At 39.9% G+C, this 20,826-nt stretch overlaps 1 protein-coding gene across 1 annotated transcript in view; it reads right to left on the bottom strand.

Moving 5' to 3' along the window:
- The window catches only part of LOC135199467 (voltage-gated potassium channel subunit beta-2-like), a 250,409-nt gene that overhangs the window by 62,251 nt on the left and 167,332 nt on the right, over positions 1 to 20,826 (bottom strand). Inside the window, exons 5-6 of the mRNA XM_064227554.1 lie at positions 18,044 to 18,171; positions 9,184 to 9,188 (exon numbers count right to left, since the gene is read on the bottom strand). Coding sequence (XP_064083624.1) covers positions 9,184 to 9,188; positions 18,044 to 18,171 — 133 coding nt within the window. The remainder of the gene's footprint in view (positions 1 to 9,183; positions 9,189 to 18,043; positions 18,172 to 20,826) is intronic.

Consider the following 20,826-nt stretch of genomic DNA (forward strand, 5'->3'; position numbering starts at 1 on the left):
AACAGGGTCTCCGGCCTAGTATTCTCAAGTGCGGAGAGCTTTGGGGCCCAGCCCTCCCACGGACAAAACTCTGCCAGTCCATCTTAGGACACATGGCCTCAATAGAGAGACTAGTGCCTCACAGCAGAAGGCGTATGAGGCCGCGTTCAGTGGCTGTTCAAGAAACAATGGTCTCCTCAGGAAGGGGACCCCAACCCAGCAAAATTCTTCTCTCCCAAGAAGTAAGGAAGTCCCTGGAGTGGTGGATGGTGCCTTCCCACCTCCAGGGGGCATCTCTCATCAGTCCGAGAACCCCACCCCATGAGATTCTTCTCTTCACGGATGCATCAAAAGAAGGGTGGGGGGCGCACCCTGACGGAGGAAGAAGTGAGCGGCCTGTGGTCGGAAGAAGAGAAAGCAGCTCACATCAATGTCTTGGAATTGAAGGCAGTCTTCCTCTCCCTTCAGCACTTCCTGTCTCAACTCGCCAAGGGAAAAACGGTGGGCCTAATGTCAGACAACTCCACGGTGGTGGCATATCTAAACAAACAGGGGGGGCACAGTCTCACTGGATCTCTGTCGCCTGGCAGTACAAATCCAGGAGTTAGCAGAGGAAATGGACATCACCCTCAAGCAAGATATATTCCAGGCAAGAAAAATGTTTTGGGCGGACCATCTGAGCAGGAGGGGACGATAATCACACAGAGTGGTCCCTCCATCAAGAAGTAGCAGATGGCCTGATAAAGAGGTGGGGCTCTCCGTCGATAGACCTCTTGCCACCGCTTGGAACAGGAAACTGCCAGTGTTCTTCTCCCCACTCCAGACGCGCAGGCAGCGGGGGAGGATGCAGGATGCCCTCTGCAAAGATTGGAAGAACCTGGACGCTTACCCACGCCGTTTCCGCCTTTCCCCCTCCTCCAGAAGATCCTTCAGAAGATTCGCTACTCGCAGAACCTGCGAGTAACCTTAGTAGCTCCTTGGTGGCCGGAAGCCCCCTGGTTCCCAGAAGTGCTGGATCTTCAGTTAGAGGACCCGGTAAGCCTACCAGACAGAATAGATCTCCTCGCCCAACCCAACAACAAAGGATGCTACACAAATCCGTCGGCCTCCGCTTCACGGTTCAGACTGTCATCAAAATCCTCCGCGATAGAGGTTTTTCCAGGCAGTTAGCTGAGGCCATGGCCAATCCTGTGAAACCTTCCTCAGGCAGATTGTACCAGGGAAAGTGGCGACGGTTTCAAGATTGGTGGTCAAGATAAGGCATTGCCCCAGAACGAGGCCACCATCCAACTAGCGGAGTTTTTTTTCCACCACCTCAGGAAGGATAAACGACTATCCATATCGGCATGGAGGGTTATATGAGCGGCTTTAAATCAAGTATTCGCGTTGAAAGGCATGGACCTCGCTGCATCTCCAGAAAATTTGTTGCTCTTCAAGCACTTTAGGAAGACCTGTCCCCCGAGAGAGCTACGGACTCCCCACTGGGATGTAGCCTAGTCCTGGAATCCTTGAGAGGTCCTCCCTATGAGCCCTTACATTCAGCTTCCTTGAAGAACCTCACCTTGAAGACCCTTTTCCTCTTAGCCCTGGCATCTTCGAAGAGGGTCAGCGAACTACACGCGCTGTCCTACGAAGTGTCACACACCAGGCGTTGGAGGGAGATGGGGTTCTCGTTTGTCCCTGGCTTTGTAGCCAAGACTCAAGACCCATACAAGCCAGAGGAGATGTTTTCCTCTTTTACCACCTTCTTCCTTGGGGGATTTTACCGGTTTTGACAAAGAGGAAACTGATTCTATGCCCGGTCAGAGCCATGAAAGCCTACCTCAAGAGGACGAGACAGTTCAGACCGGCTATCAAAAAGAAACGGCTGTTCGTGGCCACGGGCAAGCATCCGAAAGAGGTGGCTAAGAATACCATCTCCTTCTGGATCAGGACAGGGTTATAAGAAGGGCCTACGAAAACAAGGAAGTACCAATGCCAAAGGTGAGGGCTCACGAAGTTAGGGGCATAGGCTCCTCTATGCTCTTCAGGAAGAACCTCTCAGTGGGTCAGGTATTGAGAGCAGGCACCTGGAAGAGTCAAACCACCTTCACCTCCTTCTACCTACGAGAAGTTACGTTCAAATCTCTAGAAGTGTTCTCTCTGGGCCCCATTGTCGCAGCCCAAGAGATCCTCTAGGCGTGGGTCACCCGCACTGCGTACCTCAATTTGGAAATACACACACACACACTCCCAGCAATTCCCGCCTAAGTCTGGCCGAATGTAAGGGGTATGAGTGAGTTTTCCTGGTAATATCCTACGTATGACTGTTACTGTCCATGACACGACTTGGCCACTACTGACTTACCTGGAGAGTAGAATGATGGCTAAGAATCCTTCAGGAACAGCTCTCTGAGTGAGTATTAGTACCATAGGTTAGGACAACAGCCGGAGCCCCTTGGGTTCTCCCCTATTGAATCCTTACCGTGTAAAGTGTCATGAGGAGTAGGGGGTCTGGGTTAACATCAGGTGTCGTGTGAAGTTATTGGCGGCTCTTCAAAGGGTACATTCAGGTCACTCACCTTCCCATCCTCAGTTCGAGTCTCCTTTGTTAGACAACCGACGTTTGTACTTAGTCGGAACAAAAGTAATTTTGTCGAAAAATTATTTTTTCCTATATACAAACCTAGGTTGTCTAACAGATAATGGCCCTCCTCCCATCCACCCTCTTTGAGTTATGGCCCCCCTTTTGAAAGTGTGTCTGTTTAGACTAAGTATTCTAACGGCTCAAAAGAATGGTATCACAATGACCTACCCAAGCTGGCCCGGGCTCACCCGCGCAGTTACCCCAGACCCATTGGTACAGCGATTCAAGTTTGAACTCTTTGTATGCGGTAGCGGCGGCGCGTTCCCGCGGATATCCTTTGTTAGACAACCTAGGTTTGATATAGGAAAAAAAGGAAAAATAATTTTTCGACAAATTACGTCAATTTCTAATGTCAGAATTTCTGGAAATGAAAAAAAGAAAAAAAAAGAACAACATACCAGAACAGGAAAGAGACATGGGAAAATCCTTATACTACCAGTATTAAATGAAGGAGAAAACACGCAAACCATCATAGTGATGAGAATGCGCAGGGTTTTAGTTACGAGTAACTCAAAAAGAAAAATAGAGTACTTAGAAGAACTAACCCAAAATGAAAAGAAAAAAATAGATATAATGAATATAATGTGAAACATGGTATTCCCAAGAGACTGGGAATGATTATCAAATAAAAGGGTTCCAAACTTATAGATCAGATAGAGAAAAAATTAGAATCAAGGGAGGAACCGCAATATATGGGAAAGACAAAAAAACAAGGAAAAATATATGAGAAATATAGTAACTCAGAATGTGAACTAATAGCGGTAGAATTGAATCTGAAAAATTGATGAACATAGTAATATAGACCTCCTAATACTAAAGAGTTTGACTTAATAATTGAAAAATTGGATTGATATATGTAGAAATCACAAGGACTGGACAATATTCTCCTATCTGGTGACTTCAACTTTCCTCTTTACGTAGAATGGAAAGAACGAATAGGAGATTGTGTGTTACTTATACATATATAAACAAAGAGAGTAATAGTAGTGCAGAAGATAAGAGGCAATTTGAAAAGCTATTAGATATGCTACTAGAATACAACATTCAACAAATAAATCACCTGCCAACAAGGAAAGGAAAAATACTTTAGACCTAGTATTTGTGAACGAGATGAATTATGTTAAGAAATTAATAGTTTATAATGCGAATATTTCAGACCATAATGTCATAGAATTAACAGTTCATTCCAAAGCAAGTGAAAATAGAGATAAGCAAGAAATGAAAAGTGGGAAGGATGGGATGGAAAATACAACTTCTACAGTAAAAATATTAAAATGGTCAGAAAACCCTTAATGAAGAAATTAAACAAAGATGGGCTAACATTTTATCGTAAGTGACTGACATTAAGGGTAAACATTCGGAGATATTATATAAAATATTGGAGAAAATAGTGGAACAATATATACCGAAGAAGAAAAGTAAACATTCATTCATGCATACCAAGAGACAGAAGGATCTTGTTCCAGAAAATCAGAAAGTGGAAAAAAGGTCTTGCAAAAGCAAAAAAATGCATGGAAAGTTATAGAACTAAAAAGTAAGATAGAAAATGCAGAACAAAAGATATACAATCAAAAGAAAATGAAAAACGGGACTTGGAAGAAAAAACCTATTAAATATCAAGCAAAACCCCAAACTATATACTCATATGCGAAGAAGATGAATAAAAGAAGAATAGAAATAGGCCCTCTGAGAATTGAAGGGAGATTAACGAATGAAAGGAAATTTGCAACATACTGGCAGAACGATATAAGAGAGAATTCACCCCTAGAATAGATAATGAAGATAATGATATAGAAGTAAGGGATGAAAATAGGTGAATATTTGCTGACATAGATATTAATGAAGCTGATATGCAGGCTATTAATGAAATTAAAAATGGAGCTGCTGCAGCTGCAGGGCCTGATAATTCCTGCTATTTTGTTAAAGAAAGTAGTTCATTCTATCGCAAAGCCACTTGCAATATTATTAAGACAAAAGTGTAGATACAGGCAAGATTTATGATGAGCATAAATTAGCATATATTACCCCTACTTTCAAAAAGTGGATCAAGACTAGAGGCAAGTAATTATAGGCCTGTGAGTCTAACATCACATATTATGAAAGTGTATGAAAGGGTGGGGTAATGAAGAAAAATATTATGAAACATTTAATAAAAAATAATTTGTTTAATAAAGGACAACATGGTTTCGTACCCGGAAAAAGACACACAAACCCAACTGTTAGTCCACCGTGAGAACATATTCAAAAAATATTGAAAAGCGGAAATGAAACAGATGTGGTTTATTTAGACTTTGCAAAAGTTTTGATAAAGTAGGACCATAATATATTAGCGAAGAAAATTAGAAAACACAATATCGTGGATAAAGTAGGAAGTTGGTTAAAAGAATTTTTACACAACAGAAAACAGATAGTATTGCAAACGACGAGAAATCGGATGAAGTCAAGGTAATATCCGGTGTGCCGCAAGGTACGGTGTTAGCTGCAATACTGTTTGTTATTATGATTGAAGACATAGACAATAATGTGAAGGATTCGGTAGTGAGTAGTTTCGTCAGATGACACAAGAATAAGTAGAGAAATACTTGTGATGAAGATAGGAACGCTCTACAAAGAGACCTTAACAAAGTATATGATTGGGCAGAGGTAAATAGGATGGTATTTAACTCTGATAAATTTGAATCAATAAATTATGGAGACAGAGAAAGAAAGCTATATGCATATAAGGGACCTAATAATGAGACCATCACAAATAAGGAAGCAGTTAAAGACCTTGGTGTGATGATGAATAGGAACATGTTATGCAATGATCAAATAGCAACTCTGTTGGCAAAATGTAAAGCAAAATGGGAAGGGAGTTGTTACGGCACTTCAAAACAAGAAAAGCTGAACACATGATTATGCTTTATAAAACATATGTTCGTAGTCCACTTGAATATGCAATATGATATGGTACCCACACTATCAAAAGGATATTGCACAAATAGAGAGTGTACAAAGGTCCTTTACAGCTAGAATAGAAGAAGTTAAGACCTAGACTACTGGGAAAGACTACAATTCTTAAAATTATATAGTCTAGAAAGGAGAAGAGAACGCTACATGATAATTCAGGCATGGAAACAGATAGAAAGGAATAGCAGAAAAAGAAATAATCATTGGAACTAAAAATATCTCAGAAAGAGCAAGCAGAGGTAATGAATTAATATGCCCGCAAAACTATACGCCAGGCAAAATAAGGAAAGCACACAGGACATTATCCACTACGCACCACAGCATCGTATAATGCAGCCGTCCTATTCTTCAAGTGCGTTGCCAAGCCTTCATCTGAGGAATTATATCAGGAGTGAGCGTAGATGTGGTTTAAGAAATAAGCTCGAACAAAAATATCTAAACTGCATACCCCAGACCATCCAAAAAAAAAAAAAAAACCAAAGATTTAGGAAGATGCAAAATATACCGGTAAGATATACTAGCAACTCTCTGGTAAGACATTAGAGGTGCCTCACCACCTGAGGGACCTGGGGCAACAACCCGAACAAGATGTCAGGTCCTGTAAGGTAAAGGTAAGGTCTCCTCTTCGTCCTTTTCTCTTCGTCGTACTTTCCTCTAACAATAATTCCATTCCCCTTCTCACATCGCTCTCATCTTTCTCTCTGCTAACTTTCCCCTACAATTCCATATCCCTTCTCGACTCCTTCTCAACTCTTTCTCGTCCTCTAACTTTCCTCTACAATGTCATTCCACCTCCCCTCCTCACCTCCGTCTTCTCTCTTTCTCTACTCTACTTTTCCCTCTACAAAAAATTCATTCCCTTCTCTCTCTCGCTTCCTCTCTTTTCTCTCTCTAGCTTTTCCCCTACAATTCATTCCCCTTCTCACCTCTCTCTCTTCTTTCTCATCCTCTAACGTTCCTCTAGCAATTCATTCCCATTCTCACCTGTCTCTCGTCCCCTCTTTCTCTCATATACTTTTCCTCTTTAGAACAAGTTAACAATTCCATTCCCCTTCTCTCTCGTCCATCTCTCTCCTCTCCTATCTTTTCTCTCTCTTACGTTGCCCCTACAACTTTTCATCATTCCCTTCTCACTCTCTCGTCTCTCTTCTTGATTTCTCTCCTCTACTTTCCCCTTACAATTCCATTCCCTTCCCTTCTCGATCTCTTCTCTTCTCTCTTCCTTTCCTCTCTACTTTCCCCTACAATTCATTCCCTTTCTCTCACTCTCTCTGTCTCTCCTCTTTCCTCTCTATCTAACTTTTGCCCCTACAATTTCATTCCTTCCCTTCTCTCCTCTCGTCTTTCTCTCTCTACTTTCCTCTACAATTCATTCCCTTCTCTCTCTCTCCCTCAATCTTCCTTCTTTCTCTCTCTCACTAACTTTCCCCTACAATTCATTCCCACCTTCTCTCATCTCTCTCTCGTTCGTTTCCTCTCTCTACTTTCCTCTACAATTGCATATACCCTTCTCTCTCATACTTTCCTCTACAATTTCAATTCCCTTCCCTTCCTCCCTCTTCTCTCTCAATCTTTCTCTCATTCCTACCTTTCCACTACAATTCATTCCCTTACTCCTCTCTCTGCTCTCGTCTCTCTCTTTCTCTCATCTGACTTTCCTCTACATAATTCAAATTCTTCGCCCTTCTCTCTCTCCCCTCTCTTCTCTCCAATGTCTCTCATCCATCATTCTTTCCTCTCTCTACTGTTTCCCCTACAATTCCATATCCCTTCCCTTCTCACTCTCTCTTCTCCTCTTGTCTTTCCATCTCTAGCTTTCCTCTACAATTCAATCCCTTTCTCTCTCTCTCTCTCGATCCTCTTTCTCTCTCTATCTTTCCCCCCTACAATTCATTCCCTTCTCACTCTCATCTCTCTCCCGATTTATTCTCTCTACTTTCCCCTACAATTCATTCCCTTCTCACCTCTCGTCTATCGTTTCTCTCTCTACTTTTCCCCTACAATTCATTCCCTTCCTTCTCTCTATCCCCTCCTCTCTCTCTCTCTTTCTTTCCTCTATATCTTTCCTCTACAATTCGATTCCCTTCCCTTCACTCCTCTCTCTCCTTTCTCTCTCTAACTTTCCCTCCTACAATTCATTTCCCTTGCCCTTCAACTCTCTTCTCTCCTCTCTTTCCTCCTCTCTAACTTTCCCCTACAATTCAGTTCCCCTTGCACACTCTCGCTCTCTCTCTTTATTTCCTCTGCTCTACTTTTCCCCTACAATTCATTCCCTTTCTCACTCTCCTCTCTCAGCTTTCTCTCTCTACTTTCCTCCTACAAAATTCATTCCCTTCTTCACTCTCTTCTCTCTCTCTTTCTCTCTCTACTTTCCCCTACATTTCGATTTAGCCCGTTCTCACTCTCTCGCTCTTTCCTCCTCTCCCTGTAGCCATGAATCATAATACAAATAAATAAGCCAACCCAAGTAGAATAAAATCCAAAATAAGAACAAAACAAATAAAGAGAGAACTCAAGATAATTCAGGTGAAAGAGAAAAAGCAAACAGCCAATTGAGATATGGCCGTAGGTGTCAGCACAAAAATTTTCAAAGCATCAGTCTCCGAAATTCGACTCAAGGAAGATTAATAACTGTATTTATTATTGCCAAGAGATATTGGCAGAAACGGAGAAAATTTGCAGATTCAGACACAAAATGAATAATTATGATGAAGGAAGATCAAATATTATGGAAAAGTTGGATTTTTTAATGTCAGAATTTCTGGAAATGAAAAAAAGAACAACATACCAGAACAGGAAAGAGACATGGGAAAATCCTTATTACTACCAATATTAAATGAAGGAGAAAACACGCAAACCATCATAGTGATGAATGCGCAGGGTTTAGTTACGAGTAAACTCAAAAAAAAAAATAGAGTACTTAGAAGAACTAACCCAAAATGAAAAGAAAATAGATATAATGAAATATAAGTGAAACCTGGTATTCCCAAGAGACTGGGAATGATGATCAAATAAAAGGGTTCCAAACTTATAGATCAGATAGAAAAAATAGGAATCAAGGGGGAACCGCAATATATGGGCGGGAAAGAAAAAAAACAAGGAAAAATATATGAGAAATATAGTAATCTCAGAATGTGAACTAATAGCGGTAGAATTTGAATCTGAAAAATTGATGAACATAGTAATATATAGACCTCCTAATACTAAAGAGTTTGACTTAATAATAGAAAAATTGGATGATATATGTAGAAAATCACAAGGACTGGACTATTCTCCTTATCTGGTGACTTCAACTTTCCTTTCGTAGAATGGAAAGAACGAATAGGAGACTGTGGTTGTACTTATACATATAAAAAAGAGAGTAATAGTAGTGCAGAAGATAGAGGCAATTTGAAAAGCTATTAGATATGCTACTAGAATACACATTCAAAAATAAATCACCTGCCAACAAGAAAGGAAAATACTTTAGACCTAGTAGTTTATGAACGAGATGAATTATGTTTAAAGAAATAATAGTTTATAATGCGAGTATTTCAGATCATAATGTCATAGAATTAACAGTTCATTCCAAAGCAAGTGAAAATAGAGATAAGCAAGAAATGAAAAAGTGGAAAGGATATGGAAAATACAACTTCTACAGTAAAAATATAAAAATGGTCAGAAATTAATGAAGAATTAAACAAAGATTGGGATAACATTTTCGTAAGTGATGACATAAGGGTAAATACGGAGATATTATATAAAAATATTGGAGAAAATAGTGGATATATATACCGAAGAAGAAAAGTAAACATCATTCATGCATACCAAGAGACAGAAGGATCTTGTTCCAGAAAATCAGAAAGTGGAAAAAAAGGTCTTGCAAAAGAAAAAAAATGCATGGAAAGTTATAGAAACTAAAAAGTAAGATAGAAAATGCAGAACAAAAGATTATACAATCAAAAGAAATGAAAAACGGGACTTGGAAGAAAAAACCCTATTAAATATCAAGCAAACCCCAAACTATTATACTCATATGCGAAGAAGATGATAAAAGAAGAATAGAAATAGGCCCTCTGAGAATTGAAGGGAGATTAACGAATGAAAAAAACGGAAATTTGCAACATACTGGCAGAACGATATAAGAGAGAATTCACCCGTAGAATAGATAATGAAGATAATGATATAGAAGTAAGGGACGAAAATAGTGAATATTTAGCTGACATAGAAATTAATGAAGCTGATATTGTGCAGGCAATTAATGAAAAACAATTAAAAATGGAGCTGCTGCAGGGCCGGATGGAGTCCCTGCTATTTTGTTAAAGAAAGTAGTTCATTCTATCGCAAAGCCACTTGAACATATTATTAAGACAAAGTGTAGATACAGGCAAGATTTATGATGAGCACAAATTAGCATATATCACCCCTACTTTCAAAAGTGGATCAAGACTAGAGGCAAGTAACTATAGGCCTGTGAGTCTAACATCACATATTATGAAAGTGTATGAAAGGTAATGAAGAAAAATATTATGAAACATTTAATAAAAATAATTTGTTTAATATAGGACAACACGGTTTCGTACCCGGAAAAAAAGAAAAAGACACAAACCCAACTGTTAGTCCACCGTGAGAACATATTCAAAATATGAAAAGCGGAAATGAAACAGATGTGGTTTATCTAGACTTTGCAAAAGCTTTTGACAAAGTAGACCATAATATATTAGCAAAGAAAATTAGAAAACACAATATCGTAGATAAGTAGGAAGATGGTTGGTTAAAAGAATTTTTACACAACAGACAGATAGTTATTGCAAACGATGAGAAATCGGATGAAACCAAGGTAATATCCGGTGTGCCACAAGGTACGGTGCTAGCTGCAATATTGTTTGTTATTATGATTGAAGACATAGACAGTAATGTTAAGGATTCGGTAGTGAGTAGTTTCGACGATGACACAAGAATAAGTTAGAGAAATTACTTGTGATGAGATAGGAACGCTCTACAAAGAGACCTTAACAAGGTATATGTTTGGGCAGAGGTAAATAGGATGGTATTTTAACTCTGATAAATTTGAATCAATAATTATGGAGACAGAAGAAGAAAGATATATATAGTAGGGGACCTAATAATGAGACAATCACAAATAAGGAAGCAGTTAAAGACCTTGGTGTGATGATGAATAGGAACATGTTATGCAATGATCAAATAGCCATTCTGTTGGCAAAATGTAAAGCAAAAATGGGAATGTTGTTACGGCACTTCAAAACAAGAAAAGCTGAACACATGATTATGCTTTATAAAACATATGTTCGTAGTCCACTTGAATATTGCAATATGATATGGTACCCACACTATCAAAAGGATATTGCACAAATAGAGAGTGTACAAAGGTCCTTTACAGCTAGAATAGAAGAAGTTAAGGACCTAGACTACTGGGAAAGACTACAATTCTTAAAATTATATAGTCTGGAAAGAAGAAGAGAACGCTACATGATAATTCAGGCATGGAAACAGATAGAAGGAATAGCAGAAAATATCATGGAACTAAAAATATCAGAAAGAGCAAGCAGAGGTAGATTAATAGTGCCCAAAAATATACCAGGAAAAATAAGGAAAGCACACAGGACATTAATCCACTACGCACCAGCATCGATAATGCAGCGTCTATTCAATGCGTTGCCAGCTCATCTGAGGAATATATCAGGAGTGAGCGTAGATGTGTTTAAGAATAAGCTCGACAAATATCTAAACTGCATCCCAGACCATCCAAGATTGGAAGATGCAAAATATACCGGAAGATGTACTAGCAACTCTCTGGTAGACATTAGAGGCGCCTCACACTGAGGGACCTGGGGCAACCCGAACGAACTGTAAGGTCTGTAAGGTCTGTAAGGACTTTCCTCTACAATTCATTCCCTTCTCACTCTCTCTCTCTCTTTCTCTCTCTACTTTCCCCTACAATTCATTCCCTTCTCACTCTCTCTCTCTCTTTCTCTCTCTACTTTCCCCTACAATTCATTCCCTTCTCACTCTCTCTCTCTCTTTCTCTCTCTACTTTCCCCTACAATTCATTCCCTTCTCACTCTCTCTCTCTTTCTCTCTCTACTTTCCTCTACAATTCATTCCCTTCTCACTCTCTCTCTCTCTTTCTCTCTCTACTTTCCCCTACAATTCATTCCCTTCTCACTCTCTCTCTCTCTCTCTTTCTCTCTCTACTTTCCCCTACAATTCATTCCCTTCTCACTCTCTCTCTCTCTCTCTCTACTTTCCCCTACAATTACATTCCCTTCTCACTCTCCTCTCTCTTCTCTCTCTACTTTCCTCTACAATTCATTCCCTTCTCACTCTCTCTCTCTTTTCTCTCTCTACTTTCCTCTACAATTCATTCCCTTCTCACTCTCTCTCTCTCTCTCTCTCTTACTTTCCCCTACAATTCATTCCCTTCTCACTCTCTCTCTCTCTTTCTCTCTTTTCTTTCCCCTACAATTCATTCCCTTCTCACTCTCTCTCTCTCTTTCTCTCTCTACTTTCCCCTACAATTCATTCCCTTCTCACTCTCTCTCTCTCTTTCTCTCTCTACTTTCCTCTACAATTCATTCCCTTCTCACTCTCTCTCTCTCTTTCTCTCTCTACTTTCCCCTACAATTCATTCCCTTCTCATCTCTCTCTCTTTTACTTTCCCTACAATTCATTCCCTTCTCACCTCTCTCTCTTTCTCTCTCTACTTTCCCCTACAATTCATTCCCTTGGCACTCTATCTCTCTTTTACTTTCCCCTACAATTCATTCCCTTCTCACTCTCTCTCTCTTTCTCTCTCTTACTTTCCCTACAATTCATTCCCTTCTCACTCTCTCTCTTTCTCTCTCTACTCCTCTACAATTCATTCCCTTCTCACTCTCTCTCTCTTTTTACTTTCCCCTACAATTCATTCCCTTCTCACTCTCTCTCTCTTTCTCTCTCTACTTTCCTCTACAATTCATTCCCTTCTCACTCTCTCTCTCTTCTCTCTTTTACTTTCTCCTACAATTCATTCCCTTCTCACTCTCTCTCTCTTTCTCTCTTTTACTTTCCCCTACAATTCATTCCCTTCTCACTCCTCTCTCTCTTTCTCTCTCTACTTTCCCCTACAATTATTCATTCTTCTCACTCTCTCTCTCTTTCTCTCTCTACTTTCCCCTACAATTCATTCCCTTCTCACTCTCTCTCTCTTTCTCTCTCTACTTTCCTCTACAATTCATTCCCTTCTCACTCTCTCTCTCTTTCTCTCTTTTACTTTCCCCTACAATTCATTCCCTTCTCACTCTCTCTCTCTTTCTCTCTTTTACTTTCCCCTACAATTCATTCCCTTCTCACTCTCTCTCTCTTTCTCTCTCTACTTTCCCCTACAATTCATTCCCTTCTCACTCTCTCTCTCTTTCTCTCTCTACTTTCCCCTACAATTCATTCCCTTCTCACTCTCTCTCTCTTTCTCTCTCTACTTTCCCCTACAATTCATTCCTTTCTCACTCTCTCTCTCTTTCTCTCTTTTACTTTCCCCTACAATTCATTCCCTTCTCACTCTCTCTCTCTACTTTCCCCTACAATTCATTCCCTTTTCACTCTCTCTCTCTTTCTCTCTCTACTTTCCCCTACAATTCATTCCCTTCTCACTCTCTCTCTCTTTCTCTCTCTACTTTCCTCTACAATTCATTCCCTTCTCACTCTCTCTCTCTCTTTCTCTCTACTTTCCCCTACAATTCATTCCCTTCTCACTCTCTCTCTCTTTCTCTCTCTACTTTCCCCTACAATTCATTCCCTTCTCACTCTCTCTCTCTACTTTCCTCTACAATTCATTCCCTTCTCATCTCTCTCTCTTTCTCTCTCTACTTTCCCCTACAATTCATTCCCTTCTCACTCTCTCTTTCTCTCTCTACTTTCCTCTACAATTCATTCCCTTCTCACTCTCTCTCTCTTTCTCTCTTTTACTTTCCCTACAATTCTTTTCCTTCTCACTCTCTCTCTCTTTCTCTCTTTTACTTTCCCCTACAATTCATTCCCTTCTCACTCTCTCTCTCTTTCTCTCTCTACTTTCCCCTACAATTCATTCCCTTCTCACTCTCTCTCTCTTTCTCTCTCTACTTTCCCCTACAATTCATTCCCTTCTCACTCTCTCTCTCTTTCTCTCTTTTACTTTCCCCTACAATTCATTCCCTTCTCACTCTCTCTCTTTCTCTCTCTACTTTCCTCTACAATTCATTCCCTTTTCACTCTCTCTCTCTTTCTCTCTCTACTTTCCCCTACAATTCATTCCCTTCTCACTCTCTCTCTCTCTCTCTCTACTTTCCCCTACAATTCATTCCCTTCTCACTCTCTCTCTCTTTCTCTCTCTACTTTTCCCCTACAATTCATTCCCTCCACTCTCTCTCTCTTTCTCTCTCTACTTTCTTTCCCCTACAATTCATCCCTTCTCACTCTCTCTCTCTTTCTCTCTCTACTTTCTCTACAATTCATTCCCTTCTCACTCTCTCTCTCTTTCTCTCTCTATCTTTACCCCTACAATTCATTCCCTTCTCACTCTCTCTCTCTTTCTCTCTCTACTTTCCCCTACAATTCATTCCTTCTCACTCTCTCTCTCTCTTCTCTCTTTTACTTTCCCCTACAATTCATTCCCTTCTCCCTCTCTCTCTCTTTTACTTTCCCCTACAATTCATTCCCTTCTCACTCTCTCTCTCTTTCTCTCTCTACTTTCCCCTACAATTCATTCCCTTCTCACTCTCTCTCTCTTTCTCTCTCTACTTTCCCCTACAATTCATTCCCTTCTCACTCTCTCTCTCTTTCTCTCTCTACTTTCCCCTACAATTCATTCCCTTTTCACTCTCTCTCTCTTTCTCTCTCTCTTCCCCTACAATTCATTCCCTTTTTCACTCTCTCTCTCTTTCTCTCTACTACTTTCCCCTACAATTCATCCCCTTCCCTTTTCACTCTCTCTCTCTTTCTCACTCTACTTTCCCCTACAATTCATTCCCTTCTCACTCTCTCTCTCTTTCTCTCTCTACTTTCCCCATACATTCATTCCCTTCTCACTCTCTCTCTCTTTCTCTCTCTACTTTCCCTTACAATTCATTCCCTTCTCACTCTCTCTCTCTTTCTCTCTCTACTTTTCTTTCCCCTACAATTCATTCCTTCTCACTCTCTCTCTCTTTCTCTCTCTACTTTCCCCTACAAGTTCATTCCCTTCTCACTCTCTCTCTCTTTCTCTCTCTACTTTCCCCTACAATTCATTCCCTTGATTCACTCACTCTCTCTTTCTCTCTCTACTTTCTCCCCATACAATCATTTCCCTTCTCACTCTCTCTCTCTTTTACTTTCCCCTACAATTCATTCCCTTCTCACTCTCTCTCTCTTTCCCCTACAATTCATTCTTCTCACTCTCTCTATCTTTCTCTCTATACTTTCCTCTACAATTCATTCCCTTCTCACTCTCTCTCTTTCTTTCTCTATATACTGCCTCTACAATTCATTCCCTTCTCACTCTCTCTCTCTTTCTCTCTCTACTTTCCCCTACAATTCATTCCCTTCTCACTCTCTCTCTCTTTCTCTCTCTACTTTCCCCTACAATTCATTCCCTTCTCACTCTCTCTCTCTTTCTCTCTCTACTTTCCCCAACAATTCATTCCCTTCTCACTCTCTCTCTCTTTCTCTCTCTCTCTATACTTTCATCTACAATTCATTCCCTTCTCACTCTCTCTTTCTCTCTATACTTTCCTCTATTAATTCCCTTCTCACTCTCCCTCTCTTTCTTTCTTCTATACTTTCTTCTACAATCATTCCCTTCTCACTCTCTCTCTCTTTCTCTCTCTACTTTCCTCTTACATATTACTTCCCTTCTCACTCTCTCTCTCTTTCTCTCTCTACTTTCAACCTCTACTTTCATTCCCTTCTCACTCTCTCTTTCTTCTCTCTCCCTCCCACTTTCCCTTACATTTCATTCCCTTCTCACTCTCTCTCTCTTTCTCTCTTCTCACTCCCACAATTCATTCCTTCTCACTCTCTCTCTCTTTCTCTCTCTACTTTCCCCTACAATTCATTCCCTTCTCACTCTCTCTCTCTTTCTATCTATCTACTTTCTTCCCTACAATTCATTCCCTTCTCACTCTCTCTCTCTCAATCTCTACTTTCACTACAATTCATTCCCTTACATCATTCCCTCTCTCTCTCTCTTTCAATCTATACTTTCCCCTACAATTCATTCCCTTCTCACTCTCTCTCTCTTTCTCTCTATACTTTCCCCTACAATTCATTCCCTTCTTACTCTCTCTCTCTTTCTCTCTATACTTTCCTCTACAATTCATTCCCTTCTCACTCTCTCTCTCTTTCTCTCTCTACTTTCCTCTACAATTCATTCCCTTCTCACTCTCTCTCTCTTTCTCTCTCTACTTTCCTCTACAATTCATTCCCTTCTACTCTCTCTCTCTTCTCTCTCTACTTTCCTCTACAATTCATTCCTTGTCCTTTCTTTTCTACTTGGCATCTTCATCTGCTTTCTTTTTCCACAACTTAGCCTTCTCCTTTGTACCTGCTTTCTCTTTCCACTACTTTCTTTACCTTCATCTGCTTTCTCTTTCTGCAACTTATTCTCTTCATTTCCCTCCTACAACTTTCTCTCTTCTTTCTCTGCTCTCCCCTTCAATTACTTTCCCCTCCATCTCTCTCTCTCTTTCGCCTCATGAACCGAGCATCGAAACCCCCCCTCCCACCCGCCCCCCTTCCTTCCCCTACCATTACCACTCATCCCCCCCCCCACCCCCACTTTGGGATTCCAGGAATTCGAAAGCATATGAAAGTCTTCATTACGAGAGTATCTCTCTTTAAACGCTCAGCCCACTTCTCCTACATACCTCACTCTCCTTCCCCCTCCCCTCCCCTTCCCCCTTCCTCCCTTTCTCCTTCCTATATAACCGGGACCACTACTATTGACTGCGCGGGCCAACCAACCACCATTCCGGAACAACAACCACCACAACCACAACAACATAAATATAGCTACAACAACAACTGAATTTTATAACACTATTTTTTTTTATTGTTTTATTTTTGGACAAGTTTACCCATTAACTCTTGGTTAATATGAATTTCATTTTGAGTACATATGTTCAGAGAGAGAGAGAGAGAGAGAGAGAGAGAGAGAGAGAGAGAGAGAGAGAGAGAGAGAGAAATTTCTCATTGTATTTTCAGTTTAAGGCAAATTACATTTCTTCTGAAGCATCAAAATCTGGAAGGAGAGAGAGAGAGAGAGAGAAGAGGAGAGAGAGACCCCCCGATGAGGCCCGAGAGAGAGAGAGAGAGAGTGAGCGCTAGCTCTCTTTGAAGTCGAAATTTCCACTCAAGTTCTTTTCTTTCATAAAGAATCTAATCATCTCCCTAATCTTTTTCTCTGGCTTGAACGATGCAAATTTATTTCTTCTTCTTCTTCTTCTTCTTCTTCTTCTTCTCTTCTTCTTCTTCTTTCTTCTTCTTCTTCTGTTCGCGATTTCAATCAAGACTTTTCAGAGATTTTTTTGCACCACTATCAAAATGAACTGTTTGGAGGAATTTTTTCTTTCACGAGTAAATACATTCAATTAGCGTAATCGGTTCTTTACGCTCTTTCCCATCCTCTCTCTCTCTCTCTCTCTCTCTCTCTCTCTCTCTCTCTCTCTCTCTCTCTTCCAGCTGTTCCCGGCACAAGCAGAGGTACCCGAACGCATATCCGCTACAAATACCTAATGAAGAATCTCCTGAACAGACTTTGTCACTTATCGCAACCTAAATGAAGAGCTTTCTGGAACAAACTTCTTTGTCACTGTCCCCACCTGTATGAGGAGCTGCCTGGAACATTCACTCAGTCATTGTCACCACCAGCAAAGAGGTGCTGGAACGCACAGTCATTGCGACCGCTTATATGAAGAGCTTTCTGGAACAGACTTTGTGTCACTGTTACCACCTGATAAAGAGCTGCCTGGAACACTTACTCTTCCAGTATGACCACCTAATAAAGAGCTGCCTGGAACACATTCTCTTCCAGTATCACCACCTAATAAAGAGCTGCCTGGAACACTTACTCTTCCAGTATCACCACCTAATAAAGAGCTGCCTGGAACACATACTCTTCCAGTATCACCACTAATAAAGAGCTGCCTGGAACACATACTCTTCCAGTATCACCACCTAATAAAGAGCTGCCTGGAACACATACTCTTCCAGTATCACCACCTAATAAAGAGCTGCCTGGAACACATACTCTTCCAGTATCACCACCTAATAAAGAGCTGCCTGGAACACATACTCTTCCAGTATCACCACCTAATAAAGAGCTGCCTGGAACACTTACTCTTCCAGTATCACCACCTAATAAAGAGCTGTATGGAACACATTCTCTTCCAGTATCACCAACTGTAAAGAGCTGCCTGGAACACTGTTAACCACAACTGCCAACACCTAAGACCTTACCGTACTACCCCTAACGACCCAAGAGCTTCCAGGAATTCTCACCTTCCATAGGGCACATGTCGTCCGCTCTGTGTATGATGATCACGTCCACGTAATCCAGCTGAAGTCGTTCCAGGGACATTTTGACAGATTCTATGATATGCTTGCGAGACAGACCTCGCTCGTCGCCTCTGGAATGTAGAAAAAAAAAATTGAATGAGCGAAGGGGAGTGATATGAAACGAGAGAGAGAGAGAGAGAGAGAGAGAGAGAGAGAGAGAGAGAGAGAGAGAGAGATAATTACTGGCACAGAGATATGTCAGAGAAATGTATTGCTGGAACATAAAAGGGAAAAAGAACACGTGCTTCTGGAAAGGAAGGGAGAGGCAGAGGGAAAAACGAATAACGGAGATGTGAAGAAAGAACAATGGACGAATATTATAGATGTACGAATATTCTCTCTCTCTCTCTCTCTCTCTCTCTCTCTCTCTCTCTCTATATATATATATAGATATATATATATATATATATACACACACACACACACATATCATATATATATATATATATATATCTATATATAATAACTTACGCAAAGAAGGGTGTTTAATTAAGACCCTCACCCCCTCCCCCACCCCCCCCCCCCCCGGCCTTTTTTCGCCGCCACTTTCTATCGTTGTAATTATTGATAGAACTCTATTTAAATGTCGGGTGAGAAACTACCCAGTTGACGTCTATCACGTGAGTTTACTGTTGACAATACTTTTTTTTTATGTAATTCAATATGTTTGTTTGGTCTTGATAAATGTTATTCTTGATAAATACTCTGATTATATATATATATATATATATATATATATATATATATATATATATATATTTATATATTTTTTTTATACTGAGTCAGTCTTAATAAAATATTATTCTTGATCCCTTTTTGATAAATTCTATTATTTCAGCTTGTGATATATATATATACTTTATTGATATATTTTATTACATTGGGTTAGTCTTAATTAATGTCATTCTTGATAAATACTTTTTAAAATATATTTTCATATTTGGCTTATTCTTGATGAATATTATTTGCATATATCTTATTGTGTTGGACTTATTCTTGATAAATACATTTTTTTATATATATTTTCGTACGTTGGCTCATTCTTAAAAAATACTTTTGAGACTTTTCTTTTTTTTACACTGGGTTACTCTCCATGAACAATTTTCTTGATAAATTTTAGATCACCATATTCTTGATATATACTTTTTGATATATTTTATTAATATCGGGCTTATCCTTGATAAATATTATTCTTGATATATGTCACTATAAAATGCTTACTGTCATCTGGCAATATAAGTCATTGAAACTGTAGAAACATAAACATATCAATAAATATATCTCATTCTTGATATACTAGAAAATGGTTGCCATCATCTGCTAATATAATAATAGACTTGTGGATATGTAACTACATTACCCTAATGTTATCAAATATAATTCGAGATGAATATACGGGTAAACATTCCTTACAAATTTGCTTGTGTAATTAGTTCAAAGGTAATTAACGTCAGTCTGATTATACTGCACTGTCTAACAACTTACTGAATAAACAAGGTGTGATCCGACCTCCAGCTTATCGGGGCGCAGCGCTAGAATCTGCGGTCAAATAGCACGTTGTTTACCCGAAGAAAATTTAAATTGGAATAGTTGTCATGTCCTGTTTAACATAGGCATTATTTATTTGTTTACATTTTCATTTTAATAAATAAATCATAAATATCCCATCCTCAAATTCCTGTATCTTCAACTCAACGCGAAACACCTTTTCAGATCTTTTTAGGCTCTTTCATAGACCTTTCCTACCCCCCAAATTAGGACAACAAAACAAAGTAAAGTCTCAAAATACGGCTTAAACCCGCCAGGCAACCTTGTTACACATTCACGGGGATCAAGTGTGTCTACTTCCCTATTATTATCCTCAGGGCTCCGGGACTCAGCCCCTGCCTCTGTGTTCCCATTTTGGGTTTCTGTGATTCCTGTTGAGGTTCCACGCGATTCTGAGATTTTGTTTCGACCTCTTATCCTTCGGCGTAGGACTAGTATACCGAGGTGGATTAAGTCGCCGGCGCCGTCGGCCTCCTCAGCGATTTTATTTTTTTTTTATTTTTTTTTACACAGGAATGAATTCTCTGTTTGGCGACTTTTCATCCCTTCTCTTCGGGCCTGGGCAAGAAAGGGGAACTAGGGTGAAAATGTCATAAGCCACTGGCCTTTATATATATATATATATATATATATATATATATTATATATATATATATATTATGAGAGAGAGAGAACTACACCAAAAAAAAAAAAAGGTCTCGAGCGAAGCGTCCGCAAGAAAACGTTAACAGATTTCGTAAAGTAACGTCCGTTGCAGTGTACGTTTCGTCCACTTCCGGACCTCGAAGGCGCATGTCATCTCTCTCACTCACTCACTCTCTCTCTCCAGATGTCTAGCTCGTATCACACGACTCCTTTGAAGAAAACCAACGCCCCCCCCCCCCCTTCCTCCTCCATAACCCAAAATAAACGGGATGTCCGTAATATTTAGAATCGCTCGCTTCGATCGGGGTTTCGAGCGATGACTTTCGAACACTCAAGTCAGGAGGCCTCCCGACAACTCGTGACAGTTTCTCAAAACAAATTTCGACTTTTTTTTTTTGTTTTCGTTTTTTATTCTTTGCCTTTTTTCTCTCCTGCGAGATCAAAGGATGTAACTGTAATTGACACACACACACACACACACATACATACACACACAATGCCAAGGTTGTTTTTTTTAAACGTAACTTTCTTCT

This window comes from Macrobrachium nipponense, chromosome 25, assembly GCF_015104395.2.
Source record: "Macrobrachium nipponense isolate FS-2020 chromosome 25, ASM1510439v2, whole genome shotgun sequence".
In the NCBI taxonomy this organism is placed as follows: domain Eukaryota; kingdom Metazoa; phylum Arthropoda; class Malacostraca; order Decapoda; family Palaemonidae; genus Macrobrachium; species Macrobrachium nipponense.